We start from the raw sequence: 17,210 nt of genomic DNA on the forward strand, positions 1-17,210 counted from the left end.
AGGTCACGTGAAGGGTTAATCCCGCTTTATAGGGCCTTGGTAAGGCCACACTTGGAATACAGCATCCAGTTTTGGTCACCACGATGTAAAAAAAGATGTTGAGACTGTCATCTCTTTCTCTCTCTCTTTCTCTGTTTCTCTCTCTCTTCCTTTCTCTCTGTTTCTCTCTCTCTCTCTTCCTCTCTCTCTCTGTCATCTCTCTCTCCCTCCCTCTCTTTCTTTCTCTCTGGAGAATTCTGGGAGTTGAAGTCCCCAAGTCTTAAAGCTGCCAAGTTTGAAGACCTCTGCTCTAGAAAGAGTGCAGAGAAGAGCAATAAAGAGGATTAGTGGGGGCAGAGGCTAAAACACATAAAGAACAATTGCTGGAATTGGGGAGATCTAGTTTGATGAAAAGAAGGACTAGGGTGACACGATAACAGTCTTCTAATATTTGAGGGGCTGCCCCAAAGAAGAGGGGATCAACTTATTCTCCAAAGCACCTGAAGGCAGGACAAGAAGCAATGGATGGAAACTAATCAAGGAGGGAAGCAACCTGGAATTAAGGAGAAACTTCCGAACAGTGAGGATAATTAACCAGTGGAACAGCTTGCCACCAGAAGTTGTGGGTGCTGCATCACTGGAGGTTTTTAAGAAGAGATTGGACAACCATTGGTCTGAAATGGTATAAACTCTCCTGCTAATGCAGGGAGATGGACTAGATGACCTGCAAGGTCCCTTCCGACTCTGTTATTCTGGCTTAGCCTCCAGATCCTTTATTCATTTTAGCTGCTCTTCTCCACAGTCTTCGTAGGGCCTCAGCATATTCCCTTTATCCTGTCCCATCAATCAGCTCACACAGACCTTATTGAAATACGACCACACTCACACACGCAGAGACCCATTTTACAGAATATTCTTGTATTGCCAATGCACAGGAAATGGGTTTTTGGCCGGTAGGGACTTGAACTTTCCCTTTTTTTTTTTTTTTGGCTTGGCTGAATGTCCCCACTTTCTCTGGCTTGTGATTTCCAGATTAAGCTCCACCACGTGCGGACACCTTCGGACTTGTGCTCTGTGAATATCAGCCACCAGAATTTCGCCTTGGTGAGTTGGAATTCGAACCTGCAACATCCCTTGGCTTCAAGGGGACGGGACGGGTGAGTCCCCCGGGTGTTGGGGTACAGAGGGCCCTGGGCCCTTAAAGGGTGCATTTTGGGTGGCTTGGTTCACTTTCTTTTTCTCTTGGGTGGCTGGGGCTTGTTTCTTATTTTTACAGGTAGTCCTCCACTTACAACTCTTCACTTAGTGACAGGGTGGATTTGATTTAAATCCAGTCAATTTAAATCACAATTTAAATCATGATTTAAATCCCTAGTAAAAAGGCTTGATTTAAATCAACTCGATTTAAATCATAATTTTTAAAGAGCAATTGTCATCTCTGCTACTCTCCTTTGACCCATCGTTGACTCACCGATAGTCCCAGTGTTGCAAAATATACAGCCTCCTGCTACAGAACTAAGCTCCATTTCATGCTGAATAAACTAAATTATTTCTGTATCTTAAATAGAAAACTATCTTACGATAGATTTTTACCCCAAAAGTTTTTTATTAAAATAAATTCGATAAAAATAAAAAAAATCCGATTTAAATAAAAAAAAATCTGATTTTTTAATAAAAATCATTGATTTTTATCCTCCCTGCTTAGTGACCATTCAAAGTTACAAAAAAAAGTGACTTGCTTATGGCTGCTTGGCACACCTTACGACCATTGCAGCATTCACGTGGTCAAAATTGAGATGCTTAGCCACTAACTTGTACTTACAATGGCTGCAGTGTCCACTTTGGCGACCTTTTGCCTAGTTGAGCCAACGGGGGAAAGCCAAGATTCACTTAACAACTATCTTATTAGCGTCACAGCCGCAGTGATTCGCTTAACAAACGTGGCCGGCAGGAATGGTCGTAACACGGGGCAAAACTCACTCAACCCAGAAATCTCAGGCTGAATTGGGGTTGTAAGTCGAGGACTAGCTGTAGCTCAAAGGGATTCTGTCGAAGGATGGGGCGTTGGGCCACCTCTTGTGGGTCAGCCGGTCAGGAAGAGACCCTTCGAAGGGAAGATACTGAGTTGTTTGCTCTCCCGTTTCGACAGGCAAGGGAGAGCGATTTCATGCAGTTTGATTCTGTCGCTTACATCAACGCCACCGAAAATCTGCTGACTTTAGGTAAGGAAACCACGCTCGTAATTTTCGGGGTGGTTTGGATGGGTCATGTCTGGTTGGTCCATTCTGACTACAGGTGGTGCTACAGGTTTATTTATGTCTTTATGTTCCTAATCAATAGAATAGAAGAGAAGAGAAGAGAATAGAATAGAAAATATGGAATGGAATGGAATGGAATGGAATGGAATGGAATGGAATGGAATAGAATAGAAAAAAGAATAGAACAGAATAGAATAGAATAGAATAGAATAGAATAGAATAGAAAATATGGAATGGAATGGAATGGAATGGAATAGAATAGAATAGAATAGAATAGAAAAAAGAATAGAACAGAACAGAATAGAATAGAATAAGGAATAGAATAGAATAGAATAGAATAGAATAGAATAGAATAGAATAGAATAGAATAGAATAGAATAGAATAGAAAGTAGAAAAAGTAGAAAGTAGAAAGTAGAAAGTAGAAAATAGAGTGCCGTTGTAACTTTGGTCGCTAAATGAATGTTTGTAAGACGAGGACTAGCTGTAACCAGGTGGCGTCTTTTATGCCAGAATAAAAACTGCATATATGAGCGTGGTTTTTTTAATTTTATTTTTGGCAATATCAGGGAGATCTTTTATTAGTGGTAGTTAAAATACCACCGAATGTTTTATCATTGGCTGCTGGATCCTTGGGCCAAAACAACAGTCTATTTCAGATGGCCGCTTTTTAAACATGTCTCTATTTTAACATTTCGTCTAGAAACTTTTCGTAACTTTCCTGGCCTTCGGGAGCTGGAACTTTCTCTGAACGGTCTGAGGCATCTTAAAGTCAGGATTGGGGATTTTCCTCACTTGGAAGTAAGTTCGAAGGCCAAAAGTGAAAGTTGCATGAATCCCAGCTGGGAATCGGGCAGGACAGAGTTAATTTTTTCCAATTTAAAAGCCAGTTTCACGTGTTCTATATATTGTGTGTAAAGTCAGCTTGGAAAGGCCTCATCAGCCCCAGGCACTTCTGCTGCTAATTTGCAGGTTACATTTTATAGATAGATGAGATAGATGATAGATAGATAGATAGATAGATAGATAGATAGATAGATAGATAGATAGATAGATAGATGATAGATGAGATAGATGATAGATAGATAGATAGATAGATAGATAGATAGATAGATAGATACATAGATAGATACATAGATACATAGATGCATAGATAGATGATAAATATAGATATAGATGATAGATAGATGATAGATAGATGATAGATAGAAGATAAATACATAGATACATAGATAGATAATAGATACATAGATACATAGATGATAGATAGATAGATATAGATATAAATGATATAGATGATAGATAGATGATAGATAGATAGATGATAGATAGAAGATAGATACATAGATAGATAATAGATACATAGATACATAGATAGATGATAGATAGATAGATATAGATATGATATAGATGATAGATAGATGATAGATAGATAGATGATAGATAGAAGATAGATACATAGATACATAGATAGATGATAGATAGATACATAGATAGATGATAGATAGATACATAGATGATAGATAGATAGATACATAGACACATAGAGAGATAGATACATAGATAGATGATAGATACATAGATAGATGATAGATAGATAGATACATAGATAGACACATAGAGAGATAGATACATAGATGATAGATAGATAGATAGATGATATAGATGATAGATAGATAGATAGATAGATAGATAGATTCATAGATAGATGATAGAAGATAGATACATAGATATATACATAGATACATAGATAGATACATAGATACATAGATAGACACATAGAGAGATAGATACATAGATAGATGATAGATAGATAGATACATAGATAGACACATAGAGAGATAGATACATAGATGATAGATAGATAGATAGATAGATAGATAGATAGATAATATAGATGATAGATAGATAGATAGATAGATAGATTCATAGATAGATGATAGAAGATAGATACATAGATATATACATAGATACATAGATACATAGATACATAGATAGATACATAGATAGATGATAGATAGATAGATATATAGATGATATAGATGATAGATAGATTCATAGATAGATACATAGATGGATACATAGATGGATGGGCGGACAGACTAATTAATTAATTAATTAATTAATTCATTCATTCATTCATTCATTCATTCATTCATTCGTCCCACCCTTATTTACAAATAACTCAAGGCAGCAAGCATATCCAATACTTCCTCCTCCTATTTTCCCCATAACAACAACTCTGTGAGCTGGGTTGGGCTGAGGAGAGAGAGAGGGGTTGCCCCAAAGTCTCCAAGCTGGCTTTCATGACTAATGTGGCACTAGAACTCACCATCTCCTAGTAACTAGCCCAAAGTCACCCAGCCAGCTTTCATGGCTAAGGCGGAACTAGAACTCACCGTCTCCTTGTCATTGACCCAAAGTCACCCAACCGGCTTTCATGCCTAAGGCAGCCACATTGGGTGCCTAAAGTGGGACTAGAATTCACAATCTCCTGGTTTCTCAGCCTGAAGCCTTAACCAATAAACCATGTTTATCTTGGCTTCCACACTTGCTGGAATTCGACTCCTCTGAACTGGGTGCCTTGCCTTTTCCCCCCACTCTCCAGCTAATAATGGTTTAAAGGGGGACGTTTTGCTTCTTCCCCAGATCTTGGATCTCTCCTACAACAACTTGTCTCCTGAGGATGTGCAGACTCTGGGAAGTTTACCACGCCTGAAAGCTCTTCACCTGACGGCCAACGGACTTTCTTCCCTTCCCCTCAATCTGGCTGCCCCGGAGAGGTAAATTCCTGGCCAGCCTAAAAGGCAGTCCCCTCTTCTATGAGCCTAAGGAAGCACATGTAGGATTTCCCATGTTGGTTTACTCACCTGCATTATCTTCCATTCAGCTCAGCGCGGGGGTGGGCTTCAAAAATTTTAGCAAGGGATTCTCTGCCCAGTTGCTGGGTGGGCGTGGGCGTGGCCAGGGTAGGCGTGGCCTAGTTGGCCTCTTGCACCACTGGGGGAGGGGGGCGTTTTTGCCCTTCCTGGGCTCCGGAGGCTTTCCTTGAGTCTCTGGGAGGGTGAAAACGGCCTCCCCAGGCTCCGGAGGCCCTCCCGAACTTCCGGTAGACCTCTTTTTCACCCTCCCTGAGCCTCTGCGCGCACCCTGCACTTACCTGCATCCAAAACAGGCTCTGTGGGGATGTTGTGGCTCCGTTGCCTGAGCCTGGGCTATCGACAGATGCAGACTCTGAGAGTGAGGGGGAGGAGTTGGCAAGGCCTCCCTCTCCAGGACCCTCCTCTCTGGCAATGCCTCCGGAGGACACCGAAGGCCAGAAGATAGGCTCAGAGCCAAGCACGTCCCCGCAGCCACAGGTGGACAGCGACGAAGGAGATAAGTGTTGGCTGGACCCTCGGCAGAGGCGCAGGGAGAAGCATGCACAGCAGAGGGGAAGGCGTGCCAGGGATTAGCTGAGTCACTGGACCACACCCCACAGGGTAGAAATGTGGGTGTGGTGGCCGGTTCAGTTTGTGACGAGCAAAAACTAGAAATAATCCATGATCTCTGCGTTACTGGACTTCTGCCTGCCTTGTTGGACTGCATTTGGACTAATCCTTGTATTGTTGAAACTCTGCCTGTTTTATCGGAATGCTGGCAGTCTAATCTTTGTTTTGTGTGAGTAAAGTCTGAATTGGCAGCTAGTCACTGGGTTGCTGCCAGCTTTATCTTCAAAGACTTTGTCGTGTGGCTTATTAACTCCGGGCCGTCTGTGGGGGTGCGTGTGTGGTACGGGGACAGAACAGGGGACTCCTGGGAAGGGAGGGAAGGGGTGGGCGGGGCCAGCCAAGAATGGGATTTGAGGGTTCTCCGAACTGCACAGAATCTTAACTAGAGATTCTCCCGAACCCCTGCGAACCCCCAGCAGTCCACCCCGGCTCAGCGTCAACGAGATTGTGAGTTTATCTTGCTAATAAAGGAGAATATTTGTAGCTCAGGGTTGAACTATGTGGTCGTTGGTGCTCTCTGAGCTTTCTTGTTTTCCTGCAGACGTTTAATGACCCTACTAGGTAACATCATCAATGATAGAAGGAGGTAGGGTTTAGTGGAGGAGGAGGAATTGCGGGCTTCCTTGGCGCTCTGAGCTTGCTTGTTTTCCTGCAGACGTTTCATGACCCAACTAGGTAATATGATCAATGGTGGAAGGAAGTGGGATTTGCAAGGAAGCGGAGGAGGAGGACTGTGGAGATCTTGGTACTCTCTGAACCTGATCATTTTCTTACGGACGTTTCCTGACCCTACTAGGTAACATCATCAATGCTAGAATAGAATAATATTTAATAATCAGAATCACAGGGCTGGAAAGGACCCAAGCTGCACTAATGATGTTACCTAGTTGGGTCAGGAAACGTCTGCAAAAAAACCACCCAGCTCAGGAGCACCAAGGATCCCTCAGTTCTCCTCCTCTTCCTCCTCCTCCTCTTCTCCACAAACCCCGTTTCCTCGTAGCACTGATGATGTTCCCTAGTTGGGTCATGAGACGTCTGCAAGAAAACCATCCAGTTCAGAGACCACCAAGGTTAGCTTCTCCGAAGACAGCGAAGAGAAGTAGGTAGACAGCCGTAGGAGAGTTTTCCATGTAACCCAGAATTCCTGTTTGGACCTGAGTGGATTTTCCTCTGGAGATGAAACTAGGACTTCGGTCTCAGTTCCCCAAGAAACAGAAGGTGGGAGAGGACAAGGGAAGAAAGGCAGGCAGGAGAAACTGCAACGTTGGGGATTAAAGCTGCTAATAGACATTTTCTCTTTCTGTCAACAGCTGGAACTGCCCGAAGTTCCCAGCGTTGGAGGTCTTGCTTCTAGATGACAATCATCTCTCCGACTCCAGTGTCTTTCTCAGTTTGGCCAATCTTCGAAGGTAGGCGAGACCTCACCGGTATGTAGCCTCTTAATGTTCTGCCCCAGCTCCGGATTCCCAGAGGATGTGACACATACCAAGCTTCGCAAACACTGTTTAATTCCAAACAAACCCCTTTCAAGAATGCAGGCTTCCCGTGCAAAGGGTCCTTATTTATTTATTTATTTATTTTTATTTTTTAAATTTGATTTATATGCCGCCCTTCTCTGGAGACTCAGGGCGGCTTACAAGGCGTTAAGCAATAGCCTTCATACTTTTGTATATTTTATACAAAGTCAGCTTATTGCCCCCACAATCCGGGTCCTCAATTTACCTACCTTAGAAAGGATGGAAGGCTGAGTCGACCTTGAGCCTTGACGAGATTCGAACCTGCAGTAATTGCAGGCAGCTGAATGATAATAACAGGCTATTAGTCTGCTGCGCCACCAGGCGCTTCCTTATCAAAGTTATTAAGAACAAAGTCCGACAGAGGTTGGCAACCAGCCCAGAAAACCAGATACGATAAGACACTCACTCTCCAAAATGCTCTGTAATAATTACACGTTGTTTCCAGCAAGAAATTACTAACTGCGTGCGACTTAAATAGGCTAAGGGAGTGGCCAATTATCCTCAAGCCCTACTCTCAAGTAGACCTCCTCTTCCTGAGTAGCCACTCCTGCCTTTTGGCAGCCCTGCGTGCTCGAGCATTGAGGAGAGACTCCTCCACTTCGCTCTCTCCACTTGAAGGAGCCTCTGGAGGTTCTGAAGGCCCTGGCTGAGTCTCTGCCTCTGGCATCACATCCTCTTCGGTCTCCTCGCTGTCCGATGCGAGCGCCGGCTGTGCAGGCTGCTGACGCGACCCCACACCAGCCTCCTCGTCGTCGGGATCAGCCACGATCCGCGCAGGCTGCTGGCGGGCCACAACACTTAAAGAACCCTAACCAATAGCTTCTCGAATGGAAAATCATCAAGGAGAGAAGCAACTTAGAACTAAGGAGGAATTTCCTGACAGGGAGAAGAATTAACCAGTGGAACAACTTGCCTCCAGAGGTTGTGGATGCTGTATCACTGGAAGTTTTCAAGAAGAGTCATTTGTCTGGATGGGATAGGCTTTCCTGCTTAGGCAGGGGTTGGACTAGAAGACCTCCAAGGTCCCTTTATTCTGATGGAGGGAACTAGGGATGTCTGCTCTATCAAAGAGAAGGACTAGGGGGTGACATAATAGCAGCCTTCCATTATTTGAGGGGCTGCCCCAAAGAAGAGTTGGGGGTCAAGTTATTCTCCAAAGCCCCTGAGAAGACAGGACAAGAAGCAACGGATGGAAACTCATCAAGGAGAGAAGCAACCTGGAATTAAGGAGAAGCTTCCTAACAGTGAGGACAATTAACCAGTGGAACTGCTTGCCACCAGAAGTTGTGGCTGCTCCAACACTGGAGGCTTTTAAGAAGAGATTGGACAACCATTTGTCTGGAATGGTATAGGGTCTCCTCTTGAGCAGGGGGTTGGACTCGAAGACCTCCAAGGTCCTTTACAACTCTGTTATTCTGTTAAATTCTGTTTTGACCAAGCTGCTTGGTGTCCGTGTTGGCTACAGCCCAACATTCCTTAGAATTTTCTCTTCCAAGCAAGAGAAGCTATCTAAGGGTTGTAGACCTCAAACCTGTGATGATACTTCCAACCTTTATTGTTGCCACACCTATAGACAAAATCTTCCCAAACGGAAGTCGGCGTTAAAATTGACAGTCTTTGAGACTTGCAAATTGGCCAGTTGGGATTGACAAAATCAGTCACATCCTGGTGTCCCAAGGTGCTTTTTCTTTTCAGGAGGCCACTGGACTTTCTGGTTTTTCTTTCTTTGAAGACGTTTCGCTTCCTCTCCAAGAAGCTCCTTCAACTCTGACTGGATTATGGGGAAGGGAAGGATTGATATTCCTTGCAGACAGCCGGTCGTTTGCATCCTTTTAGAGGGTCGTTGAAGAACTTGGAGGTTTACCTGTGTCCTCAGGGTCTCACCTGAGTGGTGCAAATGCTTCCTGTAGTCTGCCATTTTTCCTCTGGAAATCCGTTCCTCCTCCCACCCCATTCCAAGGGTCTTCATCCCAAATTGTATAGCTAAAAGTCTGTAGAGATTCTCAGTCATGCAGGTCGTGGTTGTCCCAAAAGTGCTTTTTCAGGAGGCCACTGGACTTTCTGGTTTTTTCTTTTGAAGACGTTTCACTTCTCATCCAAGGAGCTTCTTCAGCTCTGACTGGAGGGTGGGGAAGGGAAGGATTGATACTCCTTGCAGACAGCTGGTCATTTGCATCCTTTTAGAGGGTCTTTGAGGCCACTTTTTAAAAAATAAATTGATTTATATGCAGCCCTTCTCCGGAGACTGAGGGCGGCTTACAATGCGTTAAGCAATAGCCTTCATACTTTTGTATATTTTATACAAAGTCAGCTTATTGCCCCCACAAACTGGCTCCTCATTTTACCTACCTTAGAAAGGATGGAAGGCTGAGTCAACCTTGAGCCTGGCGAGATTCGAACCTGCTGTAATTGCAGGCAGCTGGTGTTAAATTACAGTGCTTTTGTCTGCAGAGCTATCCAGGCTCTTCGGTTGTCCCAAAGATGCTTTTTTCAGGAGGCAACTGGACTTTCTGGTTTTTTCTTCTGAAGACATTTCACTTCTCATCCAAAAAGCTTCTTCAGCTCTGACAGGATAGTGGGAACACCCTTCGAAGGATGTGGGAGGAGGAACGGATTTCCAGAGGGGGAAAAAATTGCAGACTACAGGAACCATTTGCACTACTCGGGTGACCCTGAGGACACAGGTAAACCTCCAGGTGGCCTCAACGACCCTCTAAAAGGATGCAACTAACCAGCTGCCTGCAAGGAATATAAATCCTTCCATTCCCCACCATCCAGTCAGAACTGAAGAAGCTTCTTGGAGGAGAAGTGAAATGTCTTCAAAAGAAAAAAACCAAGAAAGTTCAGTTGCCTCCTGAAAAAAAGCACCGTGACCTGGATGGCTGAGAATCTCTACTACAGACTTTCACCTGCTGGTGCCCCCAATGGGATGACTTCCACATAATTTTCGAGCTTTCTGTAAGAGGTGAGAGATGGCAGGTGGCACCAACGGGGACGTGGGGTTTGCCTCCCAAATTTGCTGTGCCGCAGGAAACCGAGAACTGATATTTTTCTCTCCTTAGGCTAAAGCAGCTGAACTTGGACAAAAACGGGATTAAAGAGGTCCCGTATCTCCATTACTTGGGCCACGATCACTTCTCCATCCATCCTTTATCGGCAAAGTCGGGCATCCGGGCAGGCTTACGTTGCCGGAAAAACTCTCCCCAAAAGCCCCCCCAGGATCGGTCCCTGAGGCTAAACCAGCAGTACAGTTACATCATAACCCAAAACACCCAGGATCCAGACAAGACAGGTGGGGCCTCTTTTCAGTTGTAAAAGTAAAACTTAACTTACTCAGGGTGGGATGCATTTCTCCGCTTCCTTGGGAACCCTCTCAAAGCGGTGAAGAAACGTTTTATCCACCCAGTCGTTAAGGAGATATTTGGTTTTAGTAAACGTGTTCGATTTTATTTATCTTATTGAACATTTGCTCCCAAAAGGGTTCTTTCCAGCTGCCTGTTTTGTCACACATTCCACTTTTGGATTTCTGTAAGGTCTTCGCTTTAGCCAGGTTGGATCCTGTGCCTTCAGTGGGGTCCGTGGTGCTCTCTGAGGTGGGTGGTTTTCTTGCAGGCATTTCGTTACCAAACTAGGTAATATCATCAGTGCTGGAAGGGAGGGGGGATTGTGAAGTGGAGGAAGAGGAGGAGAATTGCAAGGTCTTTGGGCTCTCTGAGCTTGGTTATTCTCTGGATGGATGGATGGATGGATGGATGGATGGATGGATGGATGGATGGATGGGATAAATGATAATAGTTTGGATGGATGGATGGATGGATGGATGGATGGATGGATGGATGGATGGATGGGATAAATGATAATAGTTTGGATGGATGGATGGATGGATGGATGGATGGATGGATGATAGAGAGAGAGTACAGTAGATATAGATGATAGAGGATGGATGGATGGACAGATGAGAAATGATAAATAATAGTTTGGATGGATGGATGGATGGATGGATGGATGGATGGGATAAATGATAATAGTTTGGATGGATGGATAGATGGATGGATGATAGAGAGAGGAGAATACAGTAGATATAGATGATAGAGGATGGATCGATGGATGGACAGATGAGAAATGATAAATAATAGTTTGAATGGATGGATGGATGGAGATAGATAGATAGATAGATAGATAGATAGATAGATGATAGGGTAGAGAGAGGATAGACAGATAGACAGACAGATAGATGATGGATGGATGGATAGCTAAATAGCTAAATAGATGATAGATAGATGATACAGACAGACAGATAGATGATGGATGGATAGATAGATAGATAGATAGATAGATGATGGATGATAGGCAGGCAGACAGATAGATAGATGATGGATGATAGGCAGGCAGGCAGACAGATAGATGATGGATGGATGAGCGGACAGATGAGATAAATGATAAACAATAGTTTGGATGGATGGATGGATGGATGGATGATAGAGAAGAATAGATAGATAGATAGATAGATAGATAGATAGATAGATAGATAGATAGATAGATAGGCAGACAGACAGACAGACATAGATGATGGATGGATGGATTGATGGATGGATGGATGATAGATAGACAGACAGACAGACAGACAGAGACAAACAGATAGACGAGCGAGAGAAAGATGTGCTGCAGAGGGTAACAAGGGGAGAAGGAATCCTAATCCCAGGATTTTCCTTGATATGTTGCATTATCTTATCAAGAGTTTTTGTGGACCATCTTGTACATCAAACGTTGTGACAAAGCCGAGCCCCCAGGGAAGGCTGGAGGTTGCAAACCTTCCCAGAAGTCCTCTCGGCCAAGATCCAAAACGGGTTTAGCCTTGTTGGCATCTTAGGGGGCGACTGCCTCCCCTTCCAAGCACCCTGACGTTCTTTGTGTTTTTCAACAGAGGTGGTCTTTCAGGCCAGACCTCCAGAAGAAAAGGCTCAGGTAAGGTTTCCTTGACTCACAACAGGAATTTGGCAAGGTGGCCAATTTTGCCAAAGACATCCGGTTCTTTTTGGGTGGTTGAAACAAAATAGGAACAATTCTTGTTTCCATAGAATTGCTGCAGGCGGGGAAAATGGATATTAAATTTGTAATTGCAGAGCAGTGCAGTATAATCAAGGGTCAATTAAGGTTAATTAATTACCTAATGTTAATTAATTAATGAGAAACTTCCTGACAGTGAGAACAATTAATCAGGCTTGCCTCCTGAAATCGAGGGTCCTCCAATACAGCTAAGTCCTCAACTTATGACCACATTTCAGCCCCAAAGTTATTATGTCGTTAAGTGAGAAATTCGTTAAGTGATTTTTGTCCCATTTTACGACTTTTTCCCACCACTTTTGTTAAGCGAATCGATAAGAGTTGTTAAGCGAATCACGCGGTTGTTAAGTGAATCCGGCTTCCCCATTGACTCGGCTCATCGGATGGTCGCAAAAGGGGATCATGTGACCATGGGACTCTGCGACCGTCATAAATATAAGTCAGCTGCAACGGTCGTTAAGTGTGAAAAATGGTCATGAAGTCACTTTTTTTTCTGTGCCATTAGGGTCACTAAATGAAACTTTTGTAAGTTGAGGATTACCTGTAATGGAGGTTGGACACCCATTTGTCGGGTATGGCATAGTGTCATAGGGCTTGAGCAGGGGGTTGGACTAGAAGACCTCCAAGGTTCCTTCCAGCCCTTAGAGCAGAGGTCTTCAAAGTTGGCAGCTTTAAGACTTCTGGACTTCAACTCCCAGAATTCTCCAGCCAGCTATAAAAGCATTAAAAATGCTTTTAAAAGCCTCTGACGATCCCAGCTGAGTTGCCTGATCGGCAGAGGCTTTTTTTTTTTTACTTTTACTTTTAAAAGCATTTTTTCGGCCAAAGAGGTTGTAGAAAAAATGCTTTTAAAAATTAAAAAAAAACAGCTTCTGATGATTGTGCGGCTCAACTGGGCAATGTGGGGGGGGGGCAGGGATTTTTGCTACGGGTTCTCTGAACCACCCGCCGCCATCGCTACCGGATCGGGTGATCCGGTCCAAACCGGGAGCATTTCACCGCTGGTACAGGGTCTCCTGCTTGAGCAGGGGGTTGGACTAGAAGACCTCCAAGGTCCCTTCCAACTCTGTGATTCTCCCTTGAGTAACAACCCTGAGCAGGTTGTCACCAAGTAGGAAAAGGATCTTTTTGGGAGGTTTGGGAGTCCCAGGTGTTTGCAGGTTCAGTTCTTCTTGTCTTTCTTTCAGGAAAGCCCTCCTTCAGCTCTGGAGGATTCCAAGACTCCCTTTCCCAACATCAGCACCGAGTTCCTCCTTCCCTTACCGGAGCTGAGGTTTCTCAGTCTTGCCAACAACCAGGTGAACGGGGGGCTTCCTTAGATTTATTATTATTTTTATTTATTGTATTTTGTCGCATTTATTTATTTTATTTTGTCGAGAATAAAACAATGCAACAATATCCCCATACAAAAGTTAAAAGAAGACATTAAAACATTAAAATGTTAAAACACATGCACTCCAATTCATGGCCGGATCTCGCCAGATCACAAGAGCGAGATCAACGGCCCCAGGCCTGCCGGGAGAGCCAGGTCTTCACCGCTTTCCGGAAGGCTAATAGGGTGTGGGTGGTCCGGATCTCAGGAGGTAGGAGAAGGAGGAAAAGGAAAAGGAGAAGGAGAAGGAGAAGGAGAAGGAGGAGAAGAAGAAGAAGAAGAAGAAGAAGAAGAAGAAGAAGAAGAAGAAGAAGAAGAAGAAGAAGAAGAAGAAGAAGAAGAAGAAGAAGAAGAAGAAGTTGTCATCCTTGATGCTCTCTGAACTTGATGATTTTCTTGCAGATGTTTCATGACCCAACTAGGGAATATCATCAATGCTACAAGGGAGGGAGGGAGGGAGGGGGAGGAGGAGGAAGGAGAAGGAGAAAGAAAAGGAGGAGGAGGAAAAGAAGAAGGAGAAGGAGAAGAAGTCATCCTTGGTGCTCTCTGAGCTTGATGGTTTTCTTGCAGATGTTTCATGACCCAACTAGGGAATATCATCAGTGCTAGAAGGGAGGGAGAGAGGGGGAGGAGGAGGAAGGAGAAGGAGAAAGAAAAGGAGGAGGAGGAGGAGGAAAAGAAGAAGGAGAAGGAGAAGAAGTCATCCTTGGTGCTCTCTGAGCTTGGTGGCTTTCTTGCAGACGTTTCATGACCCAACTAGCTAACATCATCAGTGCAACTGCACCCTCCGCCTGAACAGCCTCTCCGTCTTTTGATTGGCAGATCGAGAATGAGGAAGACTTGCTGGCCGTGGCTCTCTTCCCCTCCCTGACGGAGCTGACCTTCTACGGCAACCCATTCACCACGTCCAGAAGCGGTACCGCCTGCCTGGGGGCCACGGGTGGGGCCTTCCCTGGGGCGGGAAGAGGGACCATCCCTCTTGGCCTTTTGACCCCTGAAATGCAGCAAAGAGATATGAGAAATTTAGAGGGTGCTTCTTAAAATCTCTTCCTTTCCATCTTGGGGAAAGGACGTCCATCGCTGTACAGGTAGTCCTCAGCTTATGACCACAACGGAGCCCAAAACATCCGTTGTTGAGCGAGAAAATTGTTCAGTTTTGCCCCTTTTTACGACCTTGCTTGCCACCGTGGTTAAGTGATTCCCTGCAGTTGTTAAGTCCCACGGTCATTAAGCGAATCGGGGTTCCCTGTTGCTTGCCAGGAGGTCACAAAAAGGGGATCACATGACCCCCGGGACACGGCGACCGTCGCAAGTAGGAGCCGGTTGCCAAGCCTCTTGATTTTGATCACAGGCTACAAAGGTCATTAAGCGTAAAAAACAATCCTGACACTTTTTTTCCCCAGTGCCCTTGTCCTTTCGGTCATTCAAGGAATTGTTGTAAGTCGAGGACTACCTGCCATTCTCCCTGGCACCTGTACCAGGTCCACACACAAAGGAAGGTCCAATTAAACTGCTTTTTATTGCTAAAAAGCTTCTGCACAGGAATCTTCTCGACTAAAAATCAGCGCCTGCTAGGAATTGGATAAAGACCCATGGAATTCAAGGAAGGTTGGATCGTTTGTGACTCCGTAGGGATTCTAGGCTTAGACCTCTTTTGATTCCACCCTAGATTAATAATAATAATAATAATAATAATAATAATAATAATAATATTATTATTATTATTATTTTATTTCTGTACTGCCCTTCTCCCGAGGGACTCAGGGCGGTGTACAGCCTATTTAAAAACTCAAGACAAAACAGCGATTAAAATTTAAAATAATTAAATAGATTTGGCTCAAATTTAAAACCCCAGAAATTTAAATTTTGGGCCAAATTTATATAGATTTTAATTGTTTTTAATATTTGTATTTCATGTTTTTAATTCTGGCTGTGCACTGCCCTGAGTCCTCAGGGAGAAGGGCGGTATATAAATTGAAAATAAATAAATAAAAAAAATAAAAATTATCGACATTTTTTTTGGTGGCTGTTGGTTTGCCGGGCTTGCAAAATGCAACCTCGTGAACGCAGGACAGTAAGTGTTAAGGAATATGCGCAGAGTAACCCTTGAGTAGCAAGATTGTGCACATGAGAAACGACTCAGGGTGATTGTGAATAAGCACTGTCAATACACAGACACACTGAGTTGTGATATTCTTTTACTTTTAGGAAAAAGCAAAGCAAAGTCCAATAAACAATCCAGGTCATACACAGATAAAGATAGTTAAATTGTCAATCCAGGGATATTCCAAGAACAAAGTCTTCTTACCAGTTGTTGTAGTCATATGCAATAAAACAGTTCTTTTTGGAGTTGCAAACAGGAACAAGTACAGCAGTAAAACGATCAGTAAAACAGTAGAAAACAACAAGCAGTGATCATGCAGAGAGAACAGGCAGAAAGGAGCAGAGGTAGCAATAATAATGCAATAAGAAAAATAAGCCATGATTCAAGCTTTCTCTTAAGTACATTGGCTACAGAGCTAGCCAATCAGAATACAGTATGATGCATTACAGTCTTAAAGCTATACATTACATTTTGACTGCAAACATGCATTGATGGTTTATATATATTGCCAACCCAACCAGTTAGGCAACAGCCATTCCCTAACAGTAAGAATGGAGGACAGGTGTCAGAACTCGGACTCGGGATCATAAATACCCTTTTGGGGTCTGTTGTAACTTGGAACGGTTGTTTTGCGTCCAATCATAAATCGAGGACTCCCTGCAAACGAAGAGAATATTTTTTTTCATTCTTGCCAGGTGTTTTAAAAAAAAAACGACCTTTCTCCTTCCCTCTTCCCCAAGGTGACCCACCTCTGCTCACCAGTTTCCTCCAGAACAAACTGGGAATTAAGCTGGTTAGGAAGAAAGTTTCCAAGCTGGAGAAGCCGCGTGTTTTTATACCCGTCAAAGCCAGCCGGGAGGTACAAACTTTGAGAAAATAGGTGATAAAAAAAAAAACGCTTCGTTAAACAGAAATTTTGGGGAGGAGTCGACCTTCTCCGATTTTGGCGCAGGGGGAGGAATCGGGAAGGGCTGGGGAATTGGGTTCGGAGAGGATGGCTTAAAGCAGAGGTCTTCAAACTTGGCAACTTTAAGGCTTGTGGACTTCAACTCCCAGAATTCTCCAGCCAGCATAGCTATTTTTGGAGTTGAAGTCCACCCATTCTGGCTGGGGAATTCTGGGAGTTGAAGTCCACAAGCCTTAAAGCTGCCAAGTTCGAAGACCTCTGGCTTAAAGGGAATAAAATTTAGGATAGGCAGTCCTTATTTTACAACAGTTCCTATAGGGACCATTTAATGTTACAGGGGCACTGAAAAACGGGACTTGTGACTGGGTTACCCCCTTTCCAGGTGACGTGATCCAAATTAAGAAGCTTGGCAACTGGCATGTACTTATGCCGTGTGTGGGTGTGTGACGTGATCCCCTTTGGCGGCCTCCCGACAAGCAAAATCAACGGGAAAACTGGATTCGCTTAACAACGGTGTGAC

The 17,210-nt window shown here is 44.0% G+C and overlaps 1 protein-coding gene across 1 annotated transcript in view; it reads left to right on the plus strand.

The window, feature by feature from the left end:
* Positions 1-17,210, plus strand: part of XRRA1 (X-ray radiation resistance associated 1) — a 37,733-nt gene that overhangs the window by 7,568 nt on the left and 12,955 nt on the right. The window contains exons 4-13 of the mRNA XM_087895699.1: positions 1,012-1,083; positions 2,129-2,201; positions 2,939-3,036; positions 4,885-5,018; positions 7,037-7,135; positions 10,306-10,535; positions 12,168-12,208; positions 13,495-13,605; positions 14,502-14,595; positions 16,524-16,642. Coding sequence (XP_087751825.1) covers positions 1,012-1,083; positions 2,129-2,201; positions 2,939-3,036; positions 4,885-5,018; positions 7,037-7,135; positions 10,306-10,535; positions 12,168-12,208; positions 13,495-13,605; positions 14,502-14,595; positions 16,524-16,642 — 1,071 coding nt within the window. The remainder of the gene's footprint in view (positions 1-1,011; positions 1,084-2,128; positions 2,202-2,938; positions 3,037-4,884; positions 5,019-7,036; positions 7,136-10,305; positions 10,536-12,167; positions 12,209-13,494; positions 13,606-14,501; positions 14,596-16,523; positions 16,643-17,210) is intronic.

This window comes from Pantherophis guttatus, chromosome 5 (genome assembly GCF_059756535.1).
Source record: "Pantherophis guttatus breed Tessera chromosome 5, ASM5975653v1, whole genome shotgun sequence".
NCBI classification, from domain to species: domain Eukaryota; kingdom Metazoa; phylum Chordata; class Lepidosauria; order Squamata; family Colubridae; genus Pantherophis; species Pantherophis guttatus.